The sequence below is a fragment of the Podarcis melisellensis genome (assembly GCF_964234715.1).
Source record: "Podarcis melisellensis genome assembly, chromosome: 5".
In the NCBI taxonomy this organism is placed as follows: Eukaryota; Metazoa; Chordata; class Lepidosauria; order Squamata; family Lacertidae; genus Podarcis; species Podarcis melisellensis.
Genome location: NC_138537.1, coordinates 71,152,262 through 71,179,955, shown reverse-complemented (window position 1 = coordinate 71,179,955; position 27,694 = coordinate 71,152,262). Strand labels below are relative to the sequence as shown.

The window sequence follows — 27,694 nt, the reverse complement described above, 5'->3', positions numbered from 1 at the left end:
TGTGAAGTACTAAAATTTAGTTAGTGAAACCATTGCTTTTATTCCAAAGTTGAATTTTTATTAAGATGGCAAAATGTGGCTCCAGCATTCATATCAAGACAGTTTATTAGTGTAAGGATTTTTGGCTGCCATTAGAGGATCCGATCACTGAACATGTTTACAAGCATTTCTTATAATAGCTCCGCTGCCAGGCTTTTCACCTAATGTGACACTGCAAGATAGATGCAAAATTAGTTCAATGTTCCCACGTTAAAGAGTTGCTGTGTTCTTAGCTTCTGCAAGTTATACTAAATTGAAACCTTCATTGTGATCAATAGCCTGGATCAGCTTAGATCTGAGTATTTCTTTATCTGTATATTTTGGAAGATCAAGAAGATTAAAGCATGTATGAGACACTGGAAGATACTCATCACCACCTCCAGTCGGCTGAATGACAAGACTAAGGCTCTTCATCCCAAGAATAGGAATACGATCACTGCCTGTCAAAAATACTACCAAGAAAATATAAATAAGTAAGAAGCCTGGGTACAAAGGCCAAAAATGTAGTGCTGTGCTATAATTTTCATTTTACTTTTTAGACTGATATAGCCCAAATCTAAAATTCTGAAAATGTAAGGCAGTTATAGCCATATGAAATTGTTTATAGTTCATTATTTTTGCTTAAAGTTATTGTAAACAAATTTTATAGTTTAGAGAACTTATTTATTATATTTGTTCATTGCTTTACCCAGAGGTTCTTTGGGGGAACAATATAACTAAAAACAGAAACTCCATATAACACCCCCCGAGTCCAACCCTAAAAAACAAGTGTGGTGTGAAGTGATTTAATTAAGTTAATATTTTCTTTTGGCTAAATAATTATTTGCTTGGAAACAGGTGTGCTTACACCTAAAGCAAGGTTTTCAACCTTTAATGAATCATATCAAATCAAGCAGAGCAGCTGCATGGGTGCTTTCAACTGGTATGATATGTTTCACCAGAAACAGCTGCAGTTAATCTATTCATATATGTGCCTGTATGCATGTTAGGGTGCTCACACATTCAAAACTCAGGGCGGAATCCAGACTTAAGTTAACTTAGGTCCTACTGAAATCAATGAAGTGAGCCAAGTCATGATGCATGTTGTGCTTCATTCCCATTGAAACCAGGCAAAAAAAGTCTGGATCCAACATTTGAAACATAAGTGAATAAGCAACTTGCAGACCTAATCCTAGTAATTGTTGTTTATTTCTGTTTAAAATATTCATTTTTTTAAAAAGTGAAAATGCAAATTCTCCCTTGGACAGAATCCAAAGTCAACTTAGCATTTTAACCATTCAAAAAAACCAACCCTAACACTAACACTAACACTTGGGCTTAGCACGACATGTAAACCAGGTCTACACTGTAGTTTAGCATTACGTGCATGAACAGCACTGAGCCTCATGCTCACATTCATAGGTGCCAACTCCCTGGGGCCCTGGGTGCTTGAGCACCAACAAAATTCCCATGAAGGGGGTGGGCACCCACAAATTTTGGTGCCAGGGCCAAGCTGGCACTCCTGCCTGCATTTCTCCCTAACCTCCAGTCCTGAAGTGATTAGAAGAAACTGCTGCTGCCGCTCTTAAACTGAAGTTCTTACTTCCAAATTTGGGGACTAATTACACTATAACCTGATATCAAGACAGGATCATAAACTGCATATTGATCCTGGCTTGTCTGAACACGCCACAGCTAAACTAACCACAGTTCCAAGTTTGGATGTAGGTTGTTTAAAACCATAGGTAGATCCTTCCGATAGCCAGCTATGCTGAAGGAAGCTCCACAGGCCCGAGGCTCACTGCTGCTTAGCATATAGTGCTAAATTACGACCTAGTGTTACATGAAAAATAAGCCAGTGGTAACAGTTGCTCTAGAGTTCCTATTCAGATTTCTTATTTTCTTACACAGTTTTGTATACTTACATAAAAACTGTTTCTTCTTCTCCAGTGGTAACTCATGAAAAACTTCCCAGAACATTTTAATTGTTGGATTCTCTGCCCAATATTCTCCTTTGTATTGAGTATTCTAAGAACAACAAATCAAAATCACAATATATCCCCCTCAAATTTACAAATAAAATGTTGTATATTGAAAAAACAAAAATACCTATGCGTAAACGTATTTATAGAATTTTATGTATTTTAGTGTTTTTCTACATAATACAGAAAAGCTCTATTTTGGACAATCGCTTAATTATACAGGATTCTTTAGTGTTCAGTTGTTGCTAATGTCTGGACTAGTAACATACCTTCTCTAGTTCTTTCCAATCATAGTTTGTATTCCCAATCACCATTGCTTGCAGTTCGTTGGGCTGGAAGAGCTGCAGAACTTTACCTCCACACACCTTGTGAAAGCCTGCATGGAATGCATCATAGAGAGGAGCCACAGATTTATTGAAGATGTAGTCCACGTAGGCATTCACAAACTCTTGCCTAAAGATCAAATGAGAAGAAAAGGCACCATGTTTTAAAAATATGAGAATGTTCAACCACAACTCCACTAGCAATGAACAGCAACCATTTTAACACTGTCAACAATTATCTTCAGATAGCTCCTAGTTAACATGAATGTCACAGTGAATCCAGCATACAAGGCAAAGAGGGGAGGCATGAGAAAGGAACAGGCAAGTTTGACACTAATTTCTGACTTCTTAAGCTATGGTTTATGAAGCCAGGAAAGATAATTCAAATGCTGCCAATGTCTTGGTGGCTGCAGTAAGAAACCACCAAGAAGAGCAGCGGAAGGAGGGCAAAACTCATTTCTTAAAATATTTTGCCTGTTTATCACCACCACAACAAAGAAAGAAAGAAAGAGAAAGAGAAATTTCTTTTGCAAGATTACAGGTTTGGAATAAATATCTCAGAAGTTGGGTGTAACTCCCCACCACACCCACACCCCTTATAGTTCAATTCTGAGTTAAGAACCTGCATGACATGAAAAAAGTATTTCTCACTGATAAAATTGCAAAGGCAAACTATTCTGTCAACCTACCATGCTAAAACTTACCTATTTTGTTTGACAACAGGAATATCAGTACCATTAGGAATTAGCTCCTTAACTTCCGTAGTACCAAAATTTTCAACAGTGATCTGTTTAGAACATGAGAGTGTATTTTACTTTTTGTTGCAGAATAGAATCGATAATTCAATACAGGAAAGCGAAGCATGCTATACAAAGCCTAGCATTTTAACAGGAAAAGAGAGACTCGATTACATATTATTACTCCTTATACTGGCATTAAAAAAGTGGCAATGGATGATCTCACACTTACTGTAAAGTTGAGGCAGAAGGTATCCTCTATATCATCTTCTGGGTAGTCCAATAATTGCTGCATACTCCTGAGAATAAAAAGTCTCTCATCGCAAGTTGTAACAGCACAATTTATTCAGAAACTTACAGAACTGAAATGGTTTTATATTCTTCCATAGAAATTTACAGTTTAGATTAGCAAAAATCTAGCAGCTACTGAGAAGTCAGTATCTGTTCAAGTTTTTTTGCCCTGGAAGGATTTCAATCCTAAAAAACCTACATTTGTTTCAAGTGTATCAACTAGAAATAAAGACACTCTAAATCTTGTATCTCATCTCCTTAACAAGGTATTGAATTATTTCTTTGCACTGTGAAAGAAGTTATGATGCACAGAAATGTTAATCTACTTACTGTACTTTCAGTTGTAATGTGCTCACCTGCCAACATCAGGCATTAGCTCTTTGAGGTCATCCAGGGAAGGTTTCTTGTTCAGGAGCTTCTTATATAAAGCCAAGGGGAAGTGAAGCTCTACAATAGTAAAATTATATATTGCTAGCCCACAGACAACACCAATCAGATGAAACAAGTCACTGTCTTCAAAGGTCTGCAAATATGAAAAAACTGAAATTAAACTTTTAAAAGCTTACAAAAACATGCACATTGCTTTAGAGACCATGCTTGCATTCAACTGCTGCTAGAATTCAAGTGGAATCACAATAATTTTGCAAGCTAGTACACTCAGTTATTACTCAGGTATATATTTGAGGTTGGGATCTATAGGGTTAAAAACTCATCAAGTCATTTTTTTCAAGGGTTACAGAAAAGGGTGTTTAATTGCTTTGTATTTGATTTTGCAACCCCCTCTAGTGTAGTGAGGCAACAACTCAAGTGGCAAGCAACCAGTGTTTTGAGGGTTAGCATTCTAGAGAGAGAAGTCCCGATGATGGTTATCTATGATCTGGTAACATCCTGTATTAATGCACTGTCCTTGGTGCTGCCTTTGAAGCAACTAGGAAAATTCAGCTAGTATGAAATACAATGCCTAGGTTACTAACAGAGACCAACTGAATATATATCTCACTCAACAGAAAACTGCACTAGCTGCATCTCTGGCACAGTTTAAGGTGCTGGTTCTTGCCTTTAGAACTTTAATCAGCTTAGGAGGACTGCTTTGTTCACAGGAACCTACAGCTCAAGTTCTAAGATCATCCTTGAAGTCCTTTCTCTGAGACATCTTGATGAAGCCAATTATGACAAAGGAAAAGGGTCTTTTCTGTGGGGCACATCTGGTGTAGAGTATTTCCGTGGGAAGGCTTTTTATCACACTAGGGTGTCTCTTTTGTCACCAACAAGAGTTTTGTGAATGGCCGCTGTTAATAATGTAATTGTGACTGATCATATGTTCTACATTTCATTTCCCTCTAACCTCATAATCTATAATCCTTCTTCCAAACAACTCAGGTGAACACTTCATGTACCCAATGAAATGATCTGTACTCCATGAAAGCTTATGCCATAAGACTTTAAGATGCGGATACTTTTATTTTGGCCCCAACAGACTCTACAAAAACACAGCCATGCAGCAGCCACAAAACACACTGACTTAATCTAGTGCTGTTGTATTCATGGCCTTCTGTGACCACCAGGGTAAGGGAACAGAAATGAGCACATTCAGGATCAAGAGCAACGGGCTAACATAACAAATGCTATCATAGACTAAAGGATGCAGTGTGCACTGGTGCAATTATATCATAGTAGTAATATTCTCAAAGATACCATAGGCTGAAAGTAAATCAAGATATTCATTTCCACTATAAATACACAAAATCCAACAAATTACATACCTTATCTGAGAACCAGATGAGCCTCGATTGTTCATCGTACCTGAACATTCCATACTTGGGATCTAACAGCTCTCTCATGATAAGCAAGAAAAATTCTTTGCGAACTCCTCCTGCATCAACAGCTTCTTCCCCTACAAAAATAACCTAACATTGGCAATGCAGTTAGAACATTACATTTTTTAAAAATAAAATACTACACATACTCATAGAATCATAGAATTGTAGGGTTGGAAGGGACCCTGAGTATCATCTAGAACAACCTCCTGCAATGCAGGAATATGCAGCTGTCCTGTAAGGGAATCGTACCTGCGACCCTGGCGTTATCAGCAACAGGCTCTAACCAACTGAGCTATCCACAAGTGCTCAATTTGTTACTTGGATAATGACATTTACAATAAGGAGTCTGAATAAAGGCCACTTCATACATTATATTTTAAAGTTGTAAAATGTGTTTTAAGTTTTTATGATGTTTTTATATATATAAAAAATTATTATTAATGTGCTGGATGCCGCCCCGAGTGGCTGGGGAAACGCAGCCAGATGGGTGGGGGGATAATGAATGAATGGATGAATGAATGAACACGGCAAATGCATATTTGTAAAGACATACGTTATACAGGTATATATTATACAGGTACATTTTTCATTGACCTGGAGCAGCCTCAAGTCTATGAATGAATGTTGAGGGGCAAGTTATGAATTATATGCAAGTGTGTATACTAAAGTTCCAACAATTAAAAAGAAAGAAAATGCACCAAAAGGAGCCTTAGGTAGTTGTGATTTTGAATGATGGGAGGAAGCGAGTGCTGAACCCTTTCTTGGCCAGCTGTTCTTTGCTTAGAATTCTCCCTTCACCCAGTTCTAGGACAAATATTTGCCATGGGAAAAGCAGAGGGTAGGGGGTGGAGAAGAAGAGAAAACTGAAGGCCAGGTGTGCATCACAAAAAGGTAAACATGCATGCATATAGGCTATACCTTAAGAGGCTTCTTGTAGTCAACATTTTTTGTTTTTCTTAGGACTTCCATGGTATCCCCCACAATATTGTCTCTGCGCACAATTAAGATCAGACATGGATTGACAGATTCAAATACTGGGAGAAAAATAGATGAGAAATTCTGTCTGTGAGCCTGGTCAACAGCCATCTGGGAAAAACCAAGTAAAAACCTTAGTGGCAGCAGCAGTAGTAATAAACACTGGATGCTCAAGAGAATCTACAATTCCTAGTAATATTTCCACCTTGTGATTATACTAATGCAGTACTGCCTGAATCTTTGATATCCAAAGACACAGTTTTTCTCGATATCTGAACAACTGTTAATATAAACAGGGCCTAAGTTATATCAATCCAGGAATAACTACAGTATTTTAAAGTATTTTATTTTTAAATTACTGTTTTACCTGCATCTGTAAAACCGCATCTGTCTGCAAGAGTGTTGTCTTTGCCTGTGCATCAAACACAAATGGGTAGGTGCAAATTGTAACTGGCACATCTGCTAGCTAGAAAGGCAATAGAAAAAGCTGTTAGCATGTGCAGTATTAGCAACAGTATATATAAATTTTCTTTTGGCAGTTATGCAACATTTACTTGACAGAGAGATATAATACAGGATATCCAGTTTATGAAGAGGTTTATGTTTTTTACACAGTTTTAGATATATCTAATCCATGAATTTATTGCAAGATTATCAGAATTCAAGGCCCATGGATAAACCTGATGTCAGAATCTTTGGGTCTAGTTTCCAAAACTTTACTGTGGGAATCAGATAACTTCTTACCTCATTTAATCCATGGCTGATATCCTACCAAAAGAATGCATAAGAGGCAGCAGTAATTAAAAGGAAAAAAACACTGTTAGGTTCCTCTCCACTTTCCTCCACACCCCCAAAAGCCTTCATGCAGATGCCTGCATTTTTTTAAAAAAAGATTGGCACAGACTAATGCCTGTGTGGCATTCAGAGTAGAGCTATTGAAATTAATGAACCCAAGAGCTTCCTCTTATCCTGCTGCTTCCCTGCCCTACCCCAAGCAAAACTGCTCTTTAGTACTCAAATGGAGCAAATAGCAAATGGTTTTTCCGTAGATTGCCCTTTGTTCCAATTTAAAGTTAAGAGCAGGTTTTCCCTGGGAAAGGAGCGGGACAAGGGGGAAACTGCTTGGGCCCATGCTTTCTAAGTGTGGACGAACCCTAACTTAAGTCACTTTCATGAATGTCAATGGGTCTATTTTGAGCAAAATTTAGTTAAATACCTCTCTCTATGTCCTATGTGCAGGGATGCGGGTGGCGCTGTACATAGGGTGGCGCTTTGCACGTCAAAGTGCAAGTAGATAAATAGGTACCGCTCCGGCAGGAAGGTAAACGGCATTTCCGTGCACTGCTCTGGTTTGCCAGAAGCGACTTAGTCATGCTGGCCACATGTCCTGGAAGCTGGACACTGGCTCCCTCGGCCAATAAAGCGAGATGAGCGCCGCAACTCCAGAGTCTGCCACGACTGGACCTAATGGTCAGGGGTCCCTTTACCTTTATGTCCTATGTACACAGAGCAGTGTAGAGAACAATGTATGCTAGTGCACATGGACCCCAGGGAGGTACATGGCATAACTGTGGCCACATACAGATTCACTGCTAATACATGCATGGAGCCTCTACCAAAGTCATGCCTGGCACACATTCACTTCCACAAGTTGCAGTGGTCACTCCTTAGAAAACAGGGATAAATAAAAGTTCACAGAGAGGTTTGGTCCTAAACCGTGCAATTCTCCAACTTTAAGATTGGTTTATTCAAACATCTATCCCAGCTCATTTCTTAAGCTTTATTGTGGCCCACCTCCAAATTATGACTAAACTATTAATGTGCCTAAAAACCAAATGTCACAGGCGCAAAAATCTAGCCTAGGTAGTTTTTTTAGTTCTTTTCATCCTTCATCAACATGTTGATAATGGACACAGAGCACTCATGAGCACAACTTATCTATTCAATTAATACATTTATGAATAATCTTTTTCATTTTCAAAGTCTTAAAAAGCAGATTGCATTTCTCACAATCAGTATTCCGAAACCACAGATCCTATTTAACCTACACTGTTTCTAGGCTCTGCTCCAAGCCATTACAAAAATACTTCAGATGCCCGACTTGAGATATATGAGCAGGGAAAGAGACACTTCTGAGCTAAAAATAAAATTGATACTTTAGGGAGTAGTATTAAATAAGGGTGGGGACCTTTCCTTTGAGAACATCACGATTACTGAATAGAAGAAGTAAAAGAACAATGAATTATATGCACAATTGCAATGGTGGGATGTAGAATACAGGTATTCTCCCATAAAAGTAATATATTTGATTAACTCATGAGGAGAGATGCATGAGGGCAGATGATATTTTTAAAAGGTGTTAGTGTTTGATCACCATCATTTAATAAACCTGGAATTTTGGTTCCTGTTGCCTCCATTAAATAGTTTCCAAAAATATTCTTGTTTGTTTAAAAGCCCAACTCTATTACTACCTTCAGTATAAATTAAGAATCCATGTTCTGACTCTGAGTGGTATCTCAATTAGTGTTTGGAAGCAAGAAGCAAACTAACTAGAAACTTAGATACCCAGCAAGTCTTTCATATATCCAAGCAACACATTTAATTTTCAGTTCAGAGATGTGGCTGTGAGAAATCACCTCTGCTTGCACCCTATGGTCCAGTTCACACCAAACCAGGGGTGGTTAACCTGTTGCTCAACTACAACTCCCACCAGCCTCAGATAGCATCACCAATGATCAGTGGTGAGTCGTAGTTCAGGTTATTCATGTCTGTCACTATACCATGGCTTAGTGCTGCATGAACAAATCTCCCTGAACCCTGAGCAAAGCACTGGCCTGCATGCTCGCCTCACCAATTCTTGTTAGGCCAGGAGAAGAACCTGCACCCAGTTTGGTTTTGCTTTTGAACAGTCTAGGCTCAGTGCAAATGAATGGACTAGGGATTTTGGCGGTTAGCTTCAGGAAGAACTCATGTGCCAAGATGTGACTGTGGTACAGCATGATTTGCCAGTATATCCAAACCAAGCAGTGCATCATTTGATGTACACTCTGTATTCTTTAAAGGAAAAGAAGAAAAACTAGCCCTCTCTCCAGCGCTTATCAAAGACCAACTTTTTTACTCTGTATGGATGTAATGTTTCAGAAAACTTCATAAAAAGGACATTGTCCAGGAAAAACTAAAAAGAAAAAGAAAACCCAAAACTGACATACACTAAGAACCACTCTAAATAGAACACTTGTCACAACCTAAACTGTTCTTGGCCTGCCCTGCTTCAGACTGTGGTGGAGGAGCAGGGGACCTAACATAGTCATGTTCATTAATTTCAATGGGTACACTGTTGAGTGAAATTTTGGTTGAATACCATCCAGAGAAATCTAGCATGTTAGGGAGAACACCCTTCTTTCCCACACCTAGCTATCTGTTTGCAGGAATTTATTTATGTATTGGGAACACTGAGCCATGCAATTCATCTAACTGAGCAGCTATGCAATGTGAATTCGAGCCCATGCAGTGTGTTTTATAACGCATAGTGAAAACAAAAATGGGACATTTACCATTCCATATGCCTGCTGTTGAATCCAGTGGAAGTAGTCACTTCTTATGTCTATCAAATCCTGTAGTTCATGTATGTAGAATTTATCATATTGTATGATTTGCCCACCTCTTTCATTTACCTGCATTTTAAAGAGAATGCAGTTTGTCACTGAGAATATTTTACATTTCACTCTATTCTATTAAAACTATTTCTTCAGATTTGTATATGAAATGCTATTTGCAATATTTTGGCTGGCCTAATAAAGGTATTGCCATACTATGGAGTCTGGAAGTTGCTGTCTATGTTAGCCAGCCTTCTTCACAAAGAGGAATAATTTGTCTGAACTCTTAAACTATTTTCATTTATAAATATATGTCCTTTCCCAAAGCATAACAAGACTGGAATATGTTAGTCACACAATGATTTAGTTATAAACTATAGGGAACAGCCATTTTCTGTGTGCACCGCTTTCAGCCACAGAATGGGGAGGGGCTGGAACAGGCTGATGTTTTAAGGATATTTTTGATATGATGCTTTCTCCCTCCCACTTTAGGGGTAGGTATTTGTTTGATGAATGTGACTGAGGTTATTTATAACTGAATAGCAGCAAGAGAAAATGTGTTTTAAATTGTTTATTTATAGAATGATACTGTTTATATATATTAAGTTGTAAATATTAAGAGGTTAGTGTAAAAACAACCATGCATTTTATTCCAAGATGCACTCCAAAATCCAACTTGATAATAAAAGTATTTGCTACTACCAGGCAGCCTGTGAGTAAGACTATTTGAAAAGTGAGGTTCCACATGTTTCTTGTCAGCTATTTCGATATGCAGTGTCAGATCTTAAGACATTGAACCAGAATGCATGCATGTATGCATAGAACTGCAGCCTTAGTGATTTCTCTTTTGTGGTTCTGCCTTTGCTAAAGCAAGGTATGTTGTTCACAAAATAATTTTTGACTCCATTTGTAATATTGGCATGAACATTCAACTTCTGTGGTTTGGGTGAGTCCATATACTGAGAGCCGTATACTTTGATCTTAGTTCTGATGTTACATTAAATCAAAGTCTTGCATGTCTCTTCATGAGAACATGAGGAAATACTCCATCCAATGATCATACGGATTCCAAACAAATTCCAATGGTCCACACAGCCACAACTTACTGTGAAAGTTCAGACTTCTAAACTCTAGACTTCTAGACTCAGTGAAAATCAATTGCATCAGTGATACAGTACATCAGCAAAAATGTATCTGGCAGCAGAAATAAGGATACAAACTGCAAAGACCTACCCTGTGCAAAATTTCCAAAACCTTGAGAGAAGAGTGCAGGCAGCTAGAGAAGATTCTTTGCTCTGAAGTTGGAATGCCCATCTTGTACAATTTAAGAAGGTGGACAACAACATCCTTGTAAAGTTCCACGATTTTAAGGAACAATGGAGGCTCCAATGCAGACCACCAGTTTTCTGTTAATAAAAGGGAAAAGCAAATATAGCAGACAAAAACGTTGCACAACTTAACAGGACTTATGTGTAACTAATACTGTCTAGATCTCAAGTTCATTAGTTGTTCAGCAATGAATAAATTAGACCATCCGTTTTTCCACTCCATATCAACATCCTTTTAATATGTAAGAATAGGAGACATACTTTTTTGGATGTTAGAAAGGGAAGTGCAAAGTTTATTATCCCTGAGGAGAAATCTCTCAAACAGTAGCAAGAAAACAGTAGCAAGAAAACAGTAGCAAGAAACCCTGCTTATTAACTATCATGAATTCAAAAAGACAGTTTAAGAAATTTCATTGGACACTTGAGCAATTCTGGATTTAAAAAATAACTTGGCCTCAAAATTATAAATTTTGAGTAGAGCATAGTTGATAATTTACTATTATGCCTTTCTTGTATGTTTGCCTCGTACAGTCATAACTCGTGTTGCGTTCTGCTCGTTACGGACTTTCAGCTTACGAATGCGGCAAACCCAGAAGTATTTACTTCTGGGCTCACCACCCACGCATGCGCAGAAGCGATCCATGCGCTTCGCACTTGTGCTTGATTGCACCATGCATATGCACAGAAGAGGCATTCTAGTTGCAGACTTTTCGGGGTGTGAATGGCATCCTGAAACGGATTAAGTCTGCAACTAGAGGTACCACTGTACCTGCTAATGGAAAGAGGAAATCCATTACGTATTTTTCACTCCAACAAACACCATCAGTAAGCCAAAAACAAACCTTAGGACTGACATAAACCACAATTTATAGTTTGCATTTAATGGTATGCCAGAGATCACTGTTTCCACCCAGCGTGAATGTGGAGGAATAAGTGACCAGAGGCAGTGTGTTCATGGCAAACGATTAATAAAGGTTTACAGTGGTATGCAAAGAAAGCAACACTTGCTCATAGAGCTACACAAGGATATCTATATGCAATAGCACTTCCCTTTAGTAGTGCAATGAACAGAAGGTGAAAACTGATAGCAAGAACAGTTTGAGAGATTATATATGCCCACAGTTAGTTTTGCAAGCTGCCACACCCTTGCAGCAGATTAAGACATACAAATTAAACAAAAGAAACCTTACCAAGTACTTTCAGTGGAGCCTTTTCTAGATTCACAATAGCAGTTGCAAATGGGATAGCTAGTGTCATGTAATTGTTTGCGTCACTCATTAGTGGGCATTCTGGCAGGGTTAGAAACAGTCTTAGGGCTTCAACATCAGGCAAGGAACTAGTCAGTTTAGGAATAAGGTTCTTTTCCAAACTAGCTGCAACCTGGGAATGTGGTACAAAATAGATTCTGGTTTTAAACTAAAAACATTTTCTATTATAATAACTCATTTTACACTTTTTTTAAAATGAATTTGAACAAAAACTTGTTTAAAAAAAAAACCTAAAAAAAAACCCCAGAGCTCCTTAATCACAATAAATGTTTTTTATAACAGCTATTTTACAAGAATGATGAAAGTTACCTTTCATATCTGTTCTGGAGTACAACACACATTACAACATGAAAAGTGGGGCCCTGAAACACAGTTTCATACTGTGGTTTCTGTTCAGGGGTTGGAGCCATTCTAGTCAGACATAAAACTAAGCCATAGTTTGCTATCACCATGGTTTGCTGAAGAAACCAGGACCCCAACCACAGATGGTCAAAGAAACTGTGGCTTGTTTTGCCTGGTGATTTCCCCCTGCCCCCTAAATGCTCTTGTGAATAGATGGTTCCTGACCAGAAGGCCTTTGTGATAATCAACTTACCACTTCTTTTGCCATTGGCCAACTGCAGACAGGAAACGAACATTCTGCTCAAGATCCTTTAATGGCTCCAAAAGCCCCTGAGTAAAGTAATAGTCCTAAAGGTACTATCAACCAACCCTTTCCTTGCAATCCTCCTGAGCAAAAGTTCTGTCTGCTCTGGCTAGTCTTTCAGTAACAACAAGTGTTTCTCAGAACTAGGAATGAACTAAGTTTAACAGGAAGTGAATGGGTGACAGGGGAAGCTTTTACATCAAAATCTGCAACTGCATTTGTTGAACTGTTAGTATAGTCCTTCCTAAGAACAAAGGTGAGCTTTTAAACATATATCTCTCATTAGATATTAGGGGGACATGCCCGTGGTCTCTTACTACTTTTCTTTCTCATAGGGCTCATCAGCAAGGAGGCATGCAGGGTAATGAGCCTGTTACTGGGCACAGTAGTGAAGGATGGAGAGATCTGTTAAAAGTATCAGTGATAACTTCTTAGTTGCATGAACAATTTCATTTTCCAGCTGTTTTTCCCTTACACCTCTGTAGCCAGGCAAGGGCTTATGAGCGATGTGACAAACTAAGCTCAAACCTAAGGATTTGAAGTTCAGAGGTAACTAAAAGTAGAAATTCACACGCCAACTTCAAAACATAGTTTGAGATCATGATTTGTTGGGCACAAACCAACCATAAATGGTTGGCCAGGATGCTCACGGGCATAGCCAGAGCTCACCTGAACAACCCATGGCTTAGTGTTATGCCCAAATCCAGCCACTGAAACACTAATTGAAGTGCATTTAAAAAATCTCAAAATGTTGACAACTCTGTGGAGCTACTACAATTTACATTTTTTAAAAAGTATTGAATATTTCAACAAAGCATTAAGCATTGCATTGCAAACCTAAATTTACCAGTTCTGTGCAAAAAGAACCACCAATTGTTTAACACAGTGTAATACCTGGGATTTGAAACTAGGTGCAATAAGGATTTCAGGACAAACCTGCTGAGATATATGAGGATGTTCCGGCTGTATAAGTTTGTGAAACAGAAGTCGAGCAGTATTCATGTCAATCCCTGAGTATCTGGCACTAGTTCTGTAGTGATCATCATGGCTATGAAAACAAAAAGCAGTAAGTAAATTCTGCTTTCCACTACTTATTCTCTATACTTTTAAATGAATATGGAATTCTTAATTATTTCCAAACTTTCATTAAATCTTGTGGCTTGGACATTTAAAATATTGTGTATCACCCACTGACCTGATAGCTAAAAAACTTCCATTTAGACAGCCAGCTGAGGAAAATGTTCCGTCGATTTCACTATTAAAAACAAGAATAAGAAAAAATATATACACAAAGTTAAATTTACTACAATGTTCTAACAGTCTGTAATAATCACTGTTGAAATTCTAGTCAATGGCAGTTGACTAGCAATACATACAGATAGCCATGCTGAAAGGAAACATCCTATGTTACAAGAAAACATAGCTTAACATACACTACACTTGAAAAGACTAAAAGGAGAGAAACTTTCTACAAACCCCAATCATATTTCTTAGTGAATTTAATGGACATTGTCATGTCTGTTTTCTTCCCTCTCCCATTCCTACTGCAATCCTTTCTTATAAGCAGAGCTCTTCCTATGTTAACTAAGCTGAGCATCCATGAGGTAAGAGTAATACATTCAAATGCAGGAGCCAAGTGGATGGTTCTGTAAAGTTAAGCACACAACACCACTATCTGCAAGATATGCCGAAAAGTGTAACAACCACCATTCTTACTTTGCTATCTCTGCAGGGAGCCTCCCTGATCCTGAAGATGAGCAGTGCAGCAACCTCTGAATGAAGCCTTCATTCACAGTCCAGATTTGCTTCGAAGCACATGGGTATCTGAAGTCATCGGGAGGTTCCAAATCCTACATTTTGAGTGGCAAATTATACATAGAAATATTCCCCCCTATTAACTAGGGCTAATTTCCAGGAATTTCCCTATATTTAGAGTTGCTACACCATACAACTTTGTTTCATCTTTACTCTTGAGCAGTCCACACATTTTGCTTTTGAACTTGTAGCATATAAGCATTATGCACAGAAGCTGGTTGGTTTCTATATTATCTGAGAAGATTTATATAAAATGCTTTTAAAGAAATTGTTTTAAAATTTCCCTTTTTTTCAGGAGTGCTAATTGGAGCTCAGCATACATAATGGCCCCAATCCAGCTGTAGTCATGCTTTCCTGCATGCAACTATCACCCCCAGATTAATTCATTAAGTTCAATACACTCACATCAGTGCTTCACAGATTTCCCTTGCTGCAGTAGGGCATTTCAGGGCAAGGTCCATCCATCTAAATTAAAGGCTGAATGCGCCGTTTTTAATAATATGATATAACAGGGATGGGGAACACGTGGTCCTTTAGGTGTTTTTGAACTCCAGCTGCCCCCAGCCCCTACCATCATAGCCAATGGTCAGGGATGATGGGAGTTAAAGTCCCACAACACTTGGAAGGGTCAAAAGTTTCCCATCCTCATAGGTGGAGAGCAAGGATGTACATAACAAGCTAACATCACCATAATGGACATTCATATCTTGTGTGTGATATAGAAGGCATTTTTATTTTATATGCTTGAAAAAATTATATTCTGCACTTCATCCAGGGTGATGAATAAAACATAAAATATACTGTGATGAAACAAAGCAGATAAAAATACATCAAATTTAAAACGGTTATAAAATTATATTTAAAGAATGCAGACAGTTCCAATAAAACTTTGTATTTCTATGAATTCATACTTCCAGTTTACAGCTTTCCCTAACTTAAAATAAGGATTGGCTCAGTCACAAAACTCTAAATATTATGTATGCACACCAATCCTCAAAAGGAAAGATTGCTTTGTTTAGGAACTGTGAGTTTTGCTTTATCAGCTAACAAAATGAAGCTTAATTTTCTCTTAAACAACTTACAAATAACAAGTTTCAGATACTTTAACACCAAATCCGAAAGCATATTGACCACTTAAGATATAGAAAAAAAGTTTTATCTTAAGGTACAATAATACACAACTGAAGCTACACTAGTTGCACTATATTTTAACGAATACTCTAGTGAAGCAAATGGAAAGCAACACTAATACAAAGTCAAAGTTCCGGGTATCAGATTCAGCTCTAAGCACTTTACTGAGTTAACACAGAAGCCAGCTTATGGATTTTAAAAACGAGATGAACTACCTGTAGAGTAACGTAATGTGAAAAGCTTTGGTCTCCACCAGAGAAAATCCTATGTACATAATAATATTCTTCACGATCTATAATTAAAATAGCATGATGTTAACATCAAGAAGAAAGCTTGAAAAGAATTTGTCTTTTATTTAGGTAGGAATGAAACTGAGGGATGCCACTTTTGCAAGAACATCAGGTAACTTTTGCCAATAGCAGGTCTGCATACTAGCATTTTACACCACACACAGCAACCTTCCTTTTTGAATCATATTCACAGTTATTGCTCTGCACTCTCATAGATCAACAAGTTCATTCAGAGTTGACTTGTATGGAAAATGGTGCATTTTGGGGGGCGGGGTAAGGATTTTTATTCATTTTCATCTTTAAACTCTTTACCATGGTTGCATTGAGATATATATTTGTTTACATTAGAGCATAACATGTTGTGATTATATAAAATTAAAGTTAAAAGTAAAACAACACAACAATAAACAGATACACATTTCTGACAAAGTTGTGTCAGTGTATATATCAAAAATATTAGTTATTATGTGTATTTGCTTAGATCACTGATCAAAAGTCAAAGGTATATTTTATCAACAACTATAAGAATTTATGGGAAGGGGGTAAAATAATAAAACTTGTACTTCACGCACACCAGACTGTGCTGTAAACTATGGGTGCTGTTCTACATTATGTCTCATTATTTCTGTAATCAATAAAGTCACACCAGACTGCAAAAATCTGTCGTGTTTATTTTGGCTTCTTGCTACTTTTAATTTTGCTCTCAGCTTTTCCAATAATGCTGATTGCCTAATTGCATTATATCATTGGTTCATAGTTAATAACTGTAACGGTTTCCATGTCCTGGCAATGGTTGTTCTTGCAGCAGTTACTATGATATGTTAGGGGTCCTTGTTTCCAATTTGCAACATATTGGTGCAGCATTTATTGCTTCTACAGTAAACATAAAAATCTCATGAGGCATAGATGCAATACTAACAAATCCAGTCCCCTACCCATTATCACAATATAACTATTCTTAAAATAATTCCCCCCCAACACTCCAAAAATATATATACAACTAAAGCAAGCATTATTACCTGAATTTAGTGGGATGTCTCCATTATAAGGAAGCCAGTTTCCTTTCACTGGGAAAGGACTTTTCCTGTTACTGGTTGATCCCATGCCCAACTGTCCATTGCCTCCAAGACCAAAAGAATAAATTCTTCCAGTGGAAGGGACAAATGCAGATGTGTGCTGCCTAGTGCAAAGAAAGAATAGAAAATCAAAAAGTAAGAAACTGAGAATGCTGTAGTATATTACATATGCTATATGTGACTTATCTATCCCCAGTAACTTAAGAGAAGACAGTTGCAATGTTCTGTTCAGGGTATTAAGAGGGAGCGGCCTCTAAACCGCATGGAAATTGTAATGCATTGAGATGGAAGGCTACTGTGCCTATAGAACAGCCTTCATGCCAATCCAATTAAGTAATTCACCGGGCTGCATAAACTAATGTGTTATCTAACTTACAGCAGTGTTTTCTTTATACTGTAATGGCGCATAACTGGGGTGCCCAACAAGATTTTGAGAATTCCACAGCACCTAGAGGTAAACTTACTTCTTACACTTTTCAAGTTGCTAAATACCCCATAAAATTATTCCATTCTGTGGTCTTACCTTCCACAAGCAATCTGTGTGACAATGCTCCCCATAAGTTCAAAAACTTTTCTTGGGTTTATCTCATGGCCAGTAGAGTTATGACCTAATTGCCCATAGCCTCCAGCTCCAAAAGTAAACACCCCACCTTCCTAAAAAACATTTGAAGTTAGAATACTTTTTATGTACAAAAAATAATAGTTACAACTGTGGAGAAGCACTAGATATTTGCCCTACACATATAACAAATAAATTGTCTTTACAAACATGCTTATCTTCATATATATATAGTTTAGTCTCTGCACAACATCCTCACTGTGTAAGAGTATAAACAATAAAATAAATTGACAGTCCTGTACACCAAAAATAAATCACATTAACTTTTTTTTAAAAAAAACCATTGATTTTTAATTTCAAGTAACAAAAAATACCCATGCAAAAAAAATGTAATCTTTAGCTGAGTTCCAATTTAAAGACACATGGTTGATTTTAAAAAATCCTAAGTTAGTGGTAATATCAGACTGATAAACAAGATAATGTAAAATGCTATTAGTGGACATTGCGCCCTGCCCAATATAGTAGGACTACTATTTTCACTTTCATATTTATTTGTTTCAAAATGACTTCAACTGCAGAGCAAGAATTGCTCAAGAGAACAGAAAGTGCATTTCTCCACATTACCTGAAGCAAGAGTTCAATTTTGAATTTTAAATCCCACAGGTTTTTAAATATAAGCTTTACGTTATGTACTGAGAAAGCAAACAGTATTTGTTTACAAAAAACATAAACTATTCTTCTGTTTGCAGATACTGTAAATGTCATATTCCAATTCTGAATGTAATGACAGCTGTGTAAATAAACCCAAGTATGTTGCATTAAATTAACACACACACAAGACTATAAACTGTGCTTCAGCACTAGCAAGAGAGATGGCATCCATCAGCGGAGCAGCCGCCCACATGGTTATTAGAGCTAGGCTGAATGCAATGGAATATTTCTAAACATGAACTTGTAAAGCTCTGAAGGAAAATAAGCACAAGTTCTCCTTTCTTTCTCCCCTCCTCTGCATGTCAGCAGCAAGTGACACATTACATTTCAGCAGCTCTCCCCCCGCCCCCCGAGCTTATATAAATGCTGGTGTGAGCAAGCCAATGCAACATGTGATCTTGGCAGGTTCACTGAAGTTGCCCAAGCTAGTGGCTCAGTACAACTGTAATGTGTGAATCTTCCCTCAGATGAAGGGGTTGGTGCGGGAGGAGTTCACACCCAATATTGGGCAACCATTCACTCTTGACAACAGTGCAGGGTTACAAAAAAGCAGACCAACTGGTGACATGAACATGTTTTCTCTCCTACTGACTGCTGAATCCCTCACTACTGAAGCAGTCAGCCTGCATGTGAAAAGCTATCAAATCTACTAATTAGTTAAGAGTGTGAAATACAGTATTTCTACTACAGTACCTTTGTAAGAGCCGCAGTATGATCTTCTCCACAGGAGATGTAAACAATTTTCTGGGATCTTAGTGACTTTAGAAGATTGGGAACATATCTATCTGAAAATTGTAATACATCAGGAAGTGTAATATACACTTTGCAACACATTACATTAAAATATATATATAAACTACTGATTTAGTTTATAAACTATTATTGTTTTACATAACAAATAGTTTTGTTGCACTTTGAGGTTTATAATTCCACAGTATGTGTTGTTCAGAGAAGCACTACAGTGCAACAAATAGCAAAGTGCCTGGAAGTTATATAGTATTTTATTCACTATTTTGAAAGTACTGTTATTTCCTACAATTAAAGCATGCAAAGCATTTCAAAGTTATTGTAGTACTGCACTGCAATGATATCCACAGTTCCTTTCAGCAAGTTTCAGTTCAGTGGATTTCTCATCCGTTAACACAGACGCTCTGAGCATCAATTCAGCAGAGTAGCATAATTTGGTTTTACAAAAATAAGCACACATTATCTGATCATAACTAAAATAGTTTTAAATTTTGTGTACTTACCATTTTCATCATTAAGACCAAGTTGGCCAAATTTGTTGCGTCCCCACCCAAAAACTGCTCCAGAAAGAGTAAGCACAAAGCTATGTGCTCCGCCCGCTGTAATTTGCGCAAAAGGTATCCCTTGCAAAGATTTTATCCGTTGTGGGGAAGTCTGCTTTTTGAATTCATAACCTAAACCTAGTTGACCATGTTTGTTCTGTCCCCAGGAAAAGACTTCACTACCTGTTGAAGAAAAGAAAAGACACACATTTAAGATGAAGAATAACTGTAGGAATGTACGTCACTCTAACAATTAAAATTACTCCACTATCATACACAACAGAATTCAAATGGTGGCAATAATTTTTCAGCCAAGAGAAAGGGGTATTTTTGAAATTAAACACTAAAGAAGTAGGGTAGGCAACAAGTCTACACACACATTTCCAAATAAAGCCCAATTCTCAATAGTTCCAGGTATTGCATTCTCAATAGTTCCAGGTATTGCATGGAATCTCTGTACATTTTAGAATTTGGAGATCAGTGGCAAACATAAATGCTCATAATACACACATTTCCTTTCCTTAACATGAGCAAAGCTGAAAACTTGTTTACTCTTTCTGTCCTCTCAAAGCTATCAAACACTGGCTATTTTACGATGTGAAATGTTTAGTGTGGTTTTTTCTATTGTCATTGTAAGAGTATTTTAAATTTATACAGAAAAACAAGCAGACAGTCCAGAGATTTATTACCTTTGGAGAGTGCAAGGGAATGATAGTAACCGCAGGCAACCTGCACTATTTGGATGTCTGACAAGCTTTTTATGTTTCTGTAGGAATAACAAGACATAATTAAATGAACAGCCTTTGCACAAAATGCTATAAAAACACAAAGCTTTATTTCCTTACAGAAAATGCATCTTAATCATTTCAAATATTATGTGGCATCATGACCATATGCAACATTATGGTTCAGTGATGTAAATGAGCTGCAGAAGTGTTGGACTCACATGCTACCCTCTCCTGCCTGCATAGCTCAGGAGTCATTTGGAAGCTTCCACTCTCACTTTTAGTAAACCCCAGCTTGCCATATCATCTGCACCCAGAACTAGGATTAACATTATCTATGGTTAGTTTAAACAAGCCAGATTCATAAACTACTAATAGTTTACTGTTGACTTGTTAAACTAGCCATACTAGTTTGAGCTTGAAAAATTACAAAGATGCAAAGATGAAGCAATAAGCCCTTTTTACAAAAGCAAAAGGAACAATTTTTCTAAGATGAAAGTTTTTTTTATTAACCCCCCCCCCCAAAAAAGCCTTATGTTATCACTTAGTTTTACCTGGGCACTCTGGTATACTCCTCAGTTCCAGGCAAGCCAAGTTGTCCATCTGCAGCAAAACCCCAAGCATAGACTTGACCACTGTCATTTAATGCTAACGTGTGGGCTTCTCCACATGAAACAGCTACAATATTTTGAGCATCCAAGGCACTCACCTGCTCTGTAATCAAGAGAAAAAGCAGCATAATGTTACATCGCTCTTGCCCAAACATTTCCATGATGGACTGCACAACTGAACTAGCAAAAATGTGTTCCTACAAACATGTCAGATCCCCTTTACCTGAGGTCATAGGTGCTACAAGCCACAATTCACTGGCTTGTAGGAAACCATTTCACTATTAATCTGTGCCTAATAAGGATTGTAGTTTTTCTTCCTCTCTTAAGAACAAAAGTTATGCTACCTATATATTTTCACCCTTGGCTGAAGTAACTGCTTTGGTGGGGGAGGTAATTTTAATCACTAAAGTGACACAACTGGATGCTGTCTCTCAATGCCATGGTCCCTATCCGATTCAGGGAGCCCCAATAAAAATGGAAGATTCTATCTCCTGAATCATATGTAGTTGCACCTTAGTAGCTATCTAGTGAATTCTATTTTAGAACAGAGTTGAACACTACAGTGCTATCAATCAGCAGCAGCACATGAGGTAGACACAGTGGCAACTGAGGACTAGGCAGTTTTGTAGACTAAAGCATTTTCAATAAAACTATTTCTAGAGACCCCACTTTGTATTACCAAAAATTACTTCATGTTTAGTCCAATTAGTGTATCATTGGCATAAATAGAAAAAGTACCTCAGTGGTTCTAAGCACTGAAATCAAGCTGCTGCTGCTTTAAGAATTTAAAATATAATACACTTAATGATCAACTAATGTTAATACATAATTTCTCAGACAAAAATAAAAAGTCAACAATATTTTAAATACTGCCTCTGAATGGGCTACAGTTTAAAATAATATAAAAAACAGATCTCCAACAATTTCTTAATGAACTATCTTGTTGCGTTTTCAGTTCCATATAAATAGAGGCTTTCACGCAATAGCAGTGGTACAAAAGTCAGAAGGGAAAAAAGAGCAGGTCCTTGAAGCTCTAGTAATTCTAGAAACACTTCCGTAATCTAAGCAACTGCTGCTGCAAGTATAACTGGCACCCACATACAGAACCTAAAGCAATACGATTATCTAATAGGCACTGTAAAACACTGTAAAAGACTTACCTGGTCTTTTCCTGGATTTTTCATGTCCTAATTGTCCTAAATCATTACATCCACATGTATACACAGTCCCATCATCCAAGACAAACACAGTGTGTCTTAGTCCACAGCCTACATCTCGAACCTTTTTGTTTATGAAAAAGTTGCATCTTCTGGGTTCTAGGACAACTTCTTCATCAATGCCCCCCAATCCAAGCTGTCCAAAAGAGGCATTTCCCCAACATAACATGTTGCCAGCCCTCTCAATGATCTGCCAGCTTCAGCATTCAAACGTCCAGCATCACTGTAATGGAGTGGAAAATAAGTTAGTACTAAAATACAGGTGACTTGGTATTTATAATAGGATTCACAAATTTCATCTCTCAATTATTGTGATTAGCCCAAATAAATACACTAAGAATTTCACGTCTCATTAGAAGAATTCTATTGCAGAAAAATGAAAATATGACTGTTACATGTTCTCTAAAATATTAATCATCTAATTTTAAATAAGTATTTTGCTAGAGCTAGTATTTTTGGACCTCTCAATCTCAGAATTGCAAACATTTATTGCAGGCCAAATGTGGTTGCTATGTGTTACTCTTACAAGCGAGTAAGATGCAAAAAGGCATAACCAGAACTATTTATGAAACCAGTAATGACAGCAGGATAGAAAGCACCACAACGGCAAATATGAAAGGATTTTTTTGTGCAAGACAAATTTTTGTGCTGAATTCAGCAAATTTTTGTACAAATTCAGCATGGAGATTAAATTTTCTGGACATTTGAGACTTGGAAAAGAACAGTTCTCTCTTCCCCACCATTTTTACACATTTTCTCCCATGTCTTTACATTTAAGTCAACCCCTAAGATTATATTTAGCCCAATCCTAAGCATGTTTTACTTGATAAGTAAATCCCACTGAGTTCCATGAGATTTACTCCTAGCTGGGAGGATTGCAGCTTTAGACTGAAAACCGCAAAATAGTTAACAAAATCCAGGCACACTTACTAGACACTCAAGATGGTGCTGCCAAGAGCTGGAACATACTTGTAAAAAAGTGGCCTTCAGACATCCATGCCAATCACGGCAAATTTAACCTATGTTATAAGAACATAATTAGGTAAAAGTTATGGGAATTCATATTTCTCCAAACCCAATCACTTTTTTCCCCTACTTGAACATCACTGAAAATAGAATTTAAAGAGAGCCCCTAGCTGAAAAAGCATGGTAAATCTTCACTTCCTCCAGTATCAACCATTCAGGCCCTCCAACAGGCAGCGGGGTGGGTGGGTGTGTAATGTTAGTGGCGGTTCCCCATATGTGGAATACCCTTCCCCAGTTAGGTATGCCTGTCTTCTTCATTATTAAAATGCAAGAGGAAGTGAAAAACATTCCTGTTCACCCAGGCATTTAGTGGCTGAAAGAAACAGTTCTTGGCAACCCTGAAATCATTAGATATGAGGCTATTTGACCGGTTTTAACTTTTTTTTTATCTACTAATTGTTTTTAAATGTTTTGAAACACGTCTTTCAATTTTCATTATATTGTTTTATTGCTTGGTTAATTGCTGCCTTGGGCAACTTTCAAATAAACAGCAGGAATGAAATTTAATAAAGAATAAAAATAATAATTAGATTAAAATGTGCTAGAAAATATATATCACCCTTCTTCAGAAAAAATAAAAGGGCTTATTCAACTTTCAGTGCAATGGAACAGGCACACAGCAACACAAGGTTACTCAAGCAGATCCAGAGAGTTTTCTATATAGCTCTCAGTACGCTTATGCATATTTCTATGATTTATTTTCACCATTGCTTTTAATCAACTTAGATCCAGATATCTGAAAGACAGCCTCTATCCATACTCATCTTCTCAGGTGTTAAGATGTGCAGAGGGAGCTCTCTTGGTAGCTCTGCCATGCTTAAAAGTGTGAGAAGTGGCGGCTTGGGAGATGGCTTACTCTGTGGTGGCCCCTAAATTATGGACTTCCTTCCCATAGGGGTGCATCTAGGGTCTTCACTGTACAGCTTTCACCATATGCTGAAGAAGACACTCCTCTTTGTGCTCACCTTTGATAGTTAAGTTCTTTTGCTGAATTTGTACTGTTCCATTTCATAGGATTTGGCATAAAACAATATGAATCAACATGAAACAATGACGAGGCTAAACAACCAGATCAATATTTTTGAACACTAGATACAAGGAAGTCTTTATCATCCACTAGGATGAACACTATAATGGCAATATCAAGCCAATTTATTCTCTCACTAATTCAGGGGCTGTGCTGTCCTGCCATGCTATTTAGTTGTATAAACATTTTTATTATTAGAAGATTAAAAAGCAAAAATTTCTGAATTAGAAAGGGCGCGGGAGGCGTAATACGACAAAGCTTTACTGTATTTCTTTCTATTTAGGTGAATAATGGTTTGTTTTAGTCATACACCCAATAACTCTGAAAAGATTTACTGTATGAACCTAGAGCTTTCCAGAAGCACCTACAGTATGAATCATTGTTGCTACATCACTTATACGAAGCACAGTAATGCACTTAATAAAGGATGAACACTAGATATCTCTAAATCGCCAGATGTCTAAAAACCAAGGGCTTATCCACATCTTTTGCCCCACTCTTTCTGCACTTTGCCCAGCAGCAAATTGGCAGATCTCTGAGCACAGGTATTACATGCTGACAAGGCGTCACTACTGTCAGCAATCATGCTGTGGCATTCTGCACTAACTGCAGCTTCCGGATCAAGCATGAGGGAAGCCCCACATAGAGCACATTGATATGGAGGGTAAACTTACACACAAAAGCTACTTTCTGTCAACTCTGGATGAAAAACAGTGCAAAGCCAAGTTCCAAAATGGTTTTTTTTAAAAAGGACCACAACTTCCGTTTTCAAACTATTGCACCTTCCAAAACACATCTCCTTTATGCCTACCTCCATTAAGCTCACAACTTAATGTAGCAGGGAGTTAATGTATATGTCTGCTAGAATTTCCTGATCCACATGTATAACTACTGCATCACCATAAAAGTTAAAAAATTCAAATTATTTCTAACATGAAAATTACTTGGTATGGTTAAAGGCACACACACATGATTTATATTCTAAGCCATGGATGGGGCTTACCAAACTAACCCTTCAAAGGGTGTGTAACTCTGACTTGGCAGCTGCAGTTATGAAACCACTCTGAGTAGTACCAAATAAATTGCAAAACACCCACTTGCCACTCAACATACCTTAAGCATGTCTAATGGGGAGAAGGAGAAGAGAAATGCTATGATTTGCTATCTCTGTGTTTCTAGGTTAACAGAAACTGTTGCGCTAAAAGAATCATTGGATGAAGGAGCACTGTGGCTACAATATTATGCTCACTTACTTGGAAGTAAGCCTTACAGAATATGATGAGACCCACTGAGTAACCAGTTGAGCTTATATAGTTTATCTAGGTCAACCTTTTAAGCATTGGCTGAAGGCTATGTGTTTGGACAGGTAGCATTAAAAAGTGAGCACCTTCTGACACAGGGCTCAAGTCAAGTCTCCAACAACTTTACAGTAGCTCTTTTGTCCCCCCCCCCCCATTTTTGGTGAAGCTGGCAGAGTTTGACATTAGTAAACATCCAGATGTAGGAGAAGCTTAGTTGCAATCCTAGATACACATATTTGGAAGTAAGCATCATTGAGTACTACTGGACCTACTTGAATAAAAGGCTGGGGTGCATAATTTCTGTAAGGTCAGCTCTTTCGGGCCTTGACAGAGCATTGCCCTGAACAGAGGTGAAACTGGGCCCTCAGTTTCATTTCAAGCTCCTCCTCTCAAGTTTCAGCTTTCATTTCAATACAGAAGCCCTCAGTACTTCTGCAGCAATGCTAACTAGGATTCCCATCTAGATGGGTATTTTGGGAGTTTTCTGTATTATCTTATTTTGAATTACTGTACTTTTAAAGTATATTTAATTTGAATTTACTATGCAGTTCACAGCTCTGGTAACCTTTGCACTAACAGTGGCAAATAAATAAACCGTAACATTGCTATCACTTCTTTCTTACTTGTATGAGGAAAAGCGTATTGGTAGCCTTCTAACCAACTGCTCACTAAGAAGTAAAAAAGAAAAGAAAAGCTCTTGCCTTCAGATGTCCCTTCCAATGATGCAAAGGTCACTCAGTAAGCGCTGGGTATTTATTAACAAAATAAGAATATAAATATATTTAACCGAGTACTGTACTGTATTGTCTTCACTTTAGATATACCCAACTACCTGTATGTAGGCTTGGGCTATTCTAGGCTGCTGGTGTTTTAGTCACGAAAAGACACCATCCTGCATTTGCTCAACACAACGGTTTTTTCATCTAAAAGGCCTGCGACTGGATTCAAAACATATATATAATTATTTAGCAGGGTTCGTTCCCCCCGGAGGTTTCGGCAGCCCTGCATGTGGAGCGCCCCACTTTTCCCTCACGCACCCCTCGGGAAGAGGGGCGAGTGGCAGCTGTCAAACCCCACCAGACCCCAAAAGGCTCGTTCCTGGCGACGCTGCCCCTCCGCCCACCGCTGCCTCTTCGTGAGTCACGAGGAGGCTGAAGAGAAGCCCAGACCCCCACCCCCCACCCTGACCGAGGCCCCGGAGAGCCCCAACTCTCTCCCGCAGGCAGCCGGGCTCCGCTGACCCTCCCCTTCCCCTCTTCCAGGCCCCGCGCTCCACCCCGAGGTCCGCGCTCTCCCGCCGGCCACCTTACCAGCCCAGAAAGCCCGCTTTCTCCTCCGCTTCTCCACCCCCGACCACAGCGTGGACCCCCTCGGGAAAACACACAGCAAGGCCGCCCTGCCCTGCCCTGCCCTGCCCGACTCACGGCAGCCTCCTGCGCGACAGCGTCCGCCCCCGCTTCTCTCCTCCGACGGAGGAAGCTGCCGGGCTGACTCGGCCCGACGATTCCACCCCAGGCGGGCCCCGGAGTGCAGCAGCACCGAAGCGGGAGAGCAGGCGGGCGGGCGGGCGCGCGTGCCGAGAAAACAGGCCCAGCAGCGCCGGCTCGCCTTGCTTGCTCTCCCTCGCAGTGCGCAAGCGCCGGGCCCGCCTGCGTCGAGCAGCCGAGGCAGGTGGGAAGCACGCTCTGGCTCTTCTCCCCGCGGACGGAAAGGGCCCGGGGGAGCTTTTCCCCTCGTGTCGCTTTCGCTGAGGGGGGAGAGATGGGGTTGCTTATTACAGTGGTACCTTAGGTTACATATGCCTCAGGTTACATACGCTTCAGGTTACAGACTCCGCTAACCCAGAAATAGTGCTTCAGGTTAAGAACTTTGCTTCAGGATGAGAACAGAAATCGGGCTCCGGCGGCGCTGCTGCAGCAGGAGGCCCCATTA

The 27,694-nt window shown here is 38.6% G+C and overlaps 1 protein-coding gene across 13 annotated transcripts; it reads right to left on the bottom strand.

The window, feature by feature from the left end:
• Positions 1-36: 36 nt before the first annotated feature.
• Positions 37-27,367, bottom strand: HERC4 (HECT and RLD domain containing E3 ubiquitin protein ligase 4). Of its 13 annotated transcripts, none has more exons than XM_081913526.1 (28): positions 27,187-27,367; positions 26,595-26,700; positions 26,386-26,430; positions 23,339-23,427; positions 22,352-22,631; positions 21,135-21,294; positions 20,545-20,621; positions 19,817-20,038; positions 19,260-19,351; positions 17,820-17,950; positions 17,240-17,400; positions 16,146-16,222; positions 14,701-14,834; positions 14,180-14,239; positions 13,921-14,032; positions 12,261-12,450; positions 10,976-11,148; positions 9,701-9,820; positions 6,891-6,914; positions 6,514-6,612; positions 6,090-6,257; positions 5,115-5,258; positions 3,708-3,874; positions 3,293-3,359; positions 3,028-3,110; positions 2,270-2,453; positions 1,944-2,046; positions 37-491 (listed from the first exon to the last, which is right to left on the bottom strand). In XM_081913526.1, the coding sequence occupies exons 5-28, from the start codon at positions 22,575-22,577 to the stop codon at positions 283-285; spliced, it is 3,183 nt and encodes a 1,060-aa protein (XP_081769652.1). In that variant the 5' UTR covers positions 22,578-22,631; positions 23,339-23,427; positions 26,386-26,430; positions 26,595-26,700; positions 27,187-27,367; the 3' UTR covers positions 37-282. The 13 variants fall into 13 exon arrangements, with proteins under 13 accessions (XP_081769652.1, XP_081769654.1, XP_081769653.1 ...); XM_081913528.1 differs by lacking the exon at positions 27,187-27,367 and adding an exon at positions 27,073-27,174; XM_081913527.1 differs by lacking the exon at positions 26,386-26,430.
• Positions 27,368-27,694: the final 327 nt, after the last annotated feature.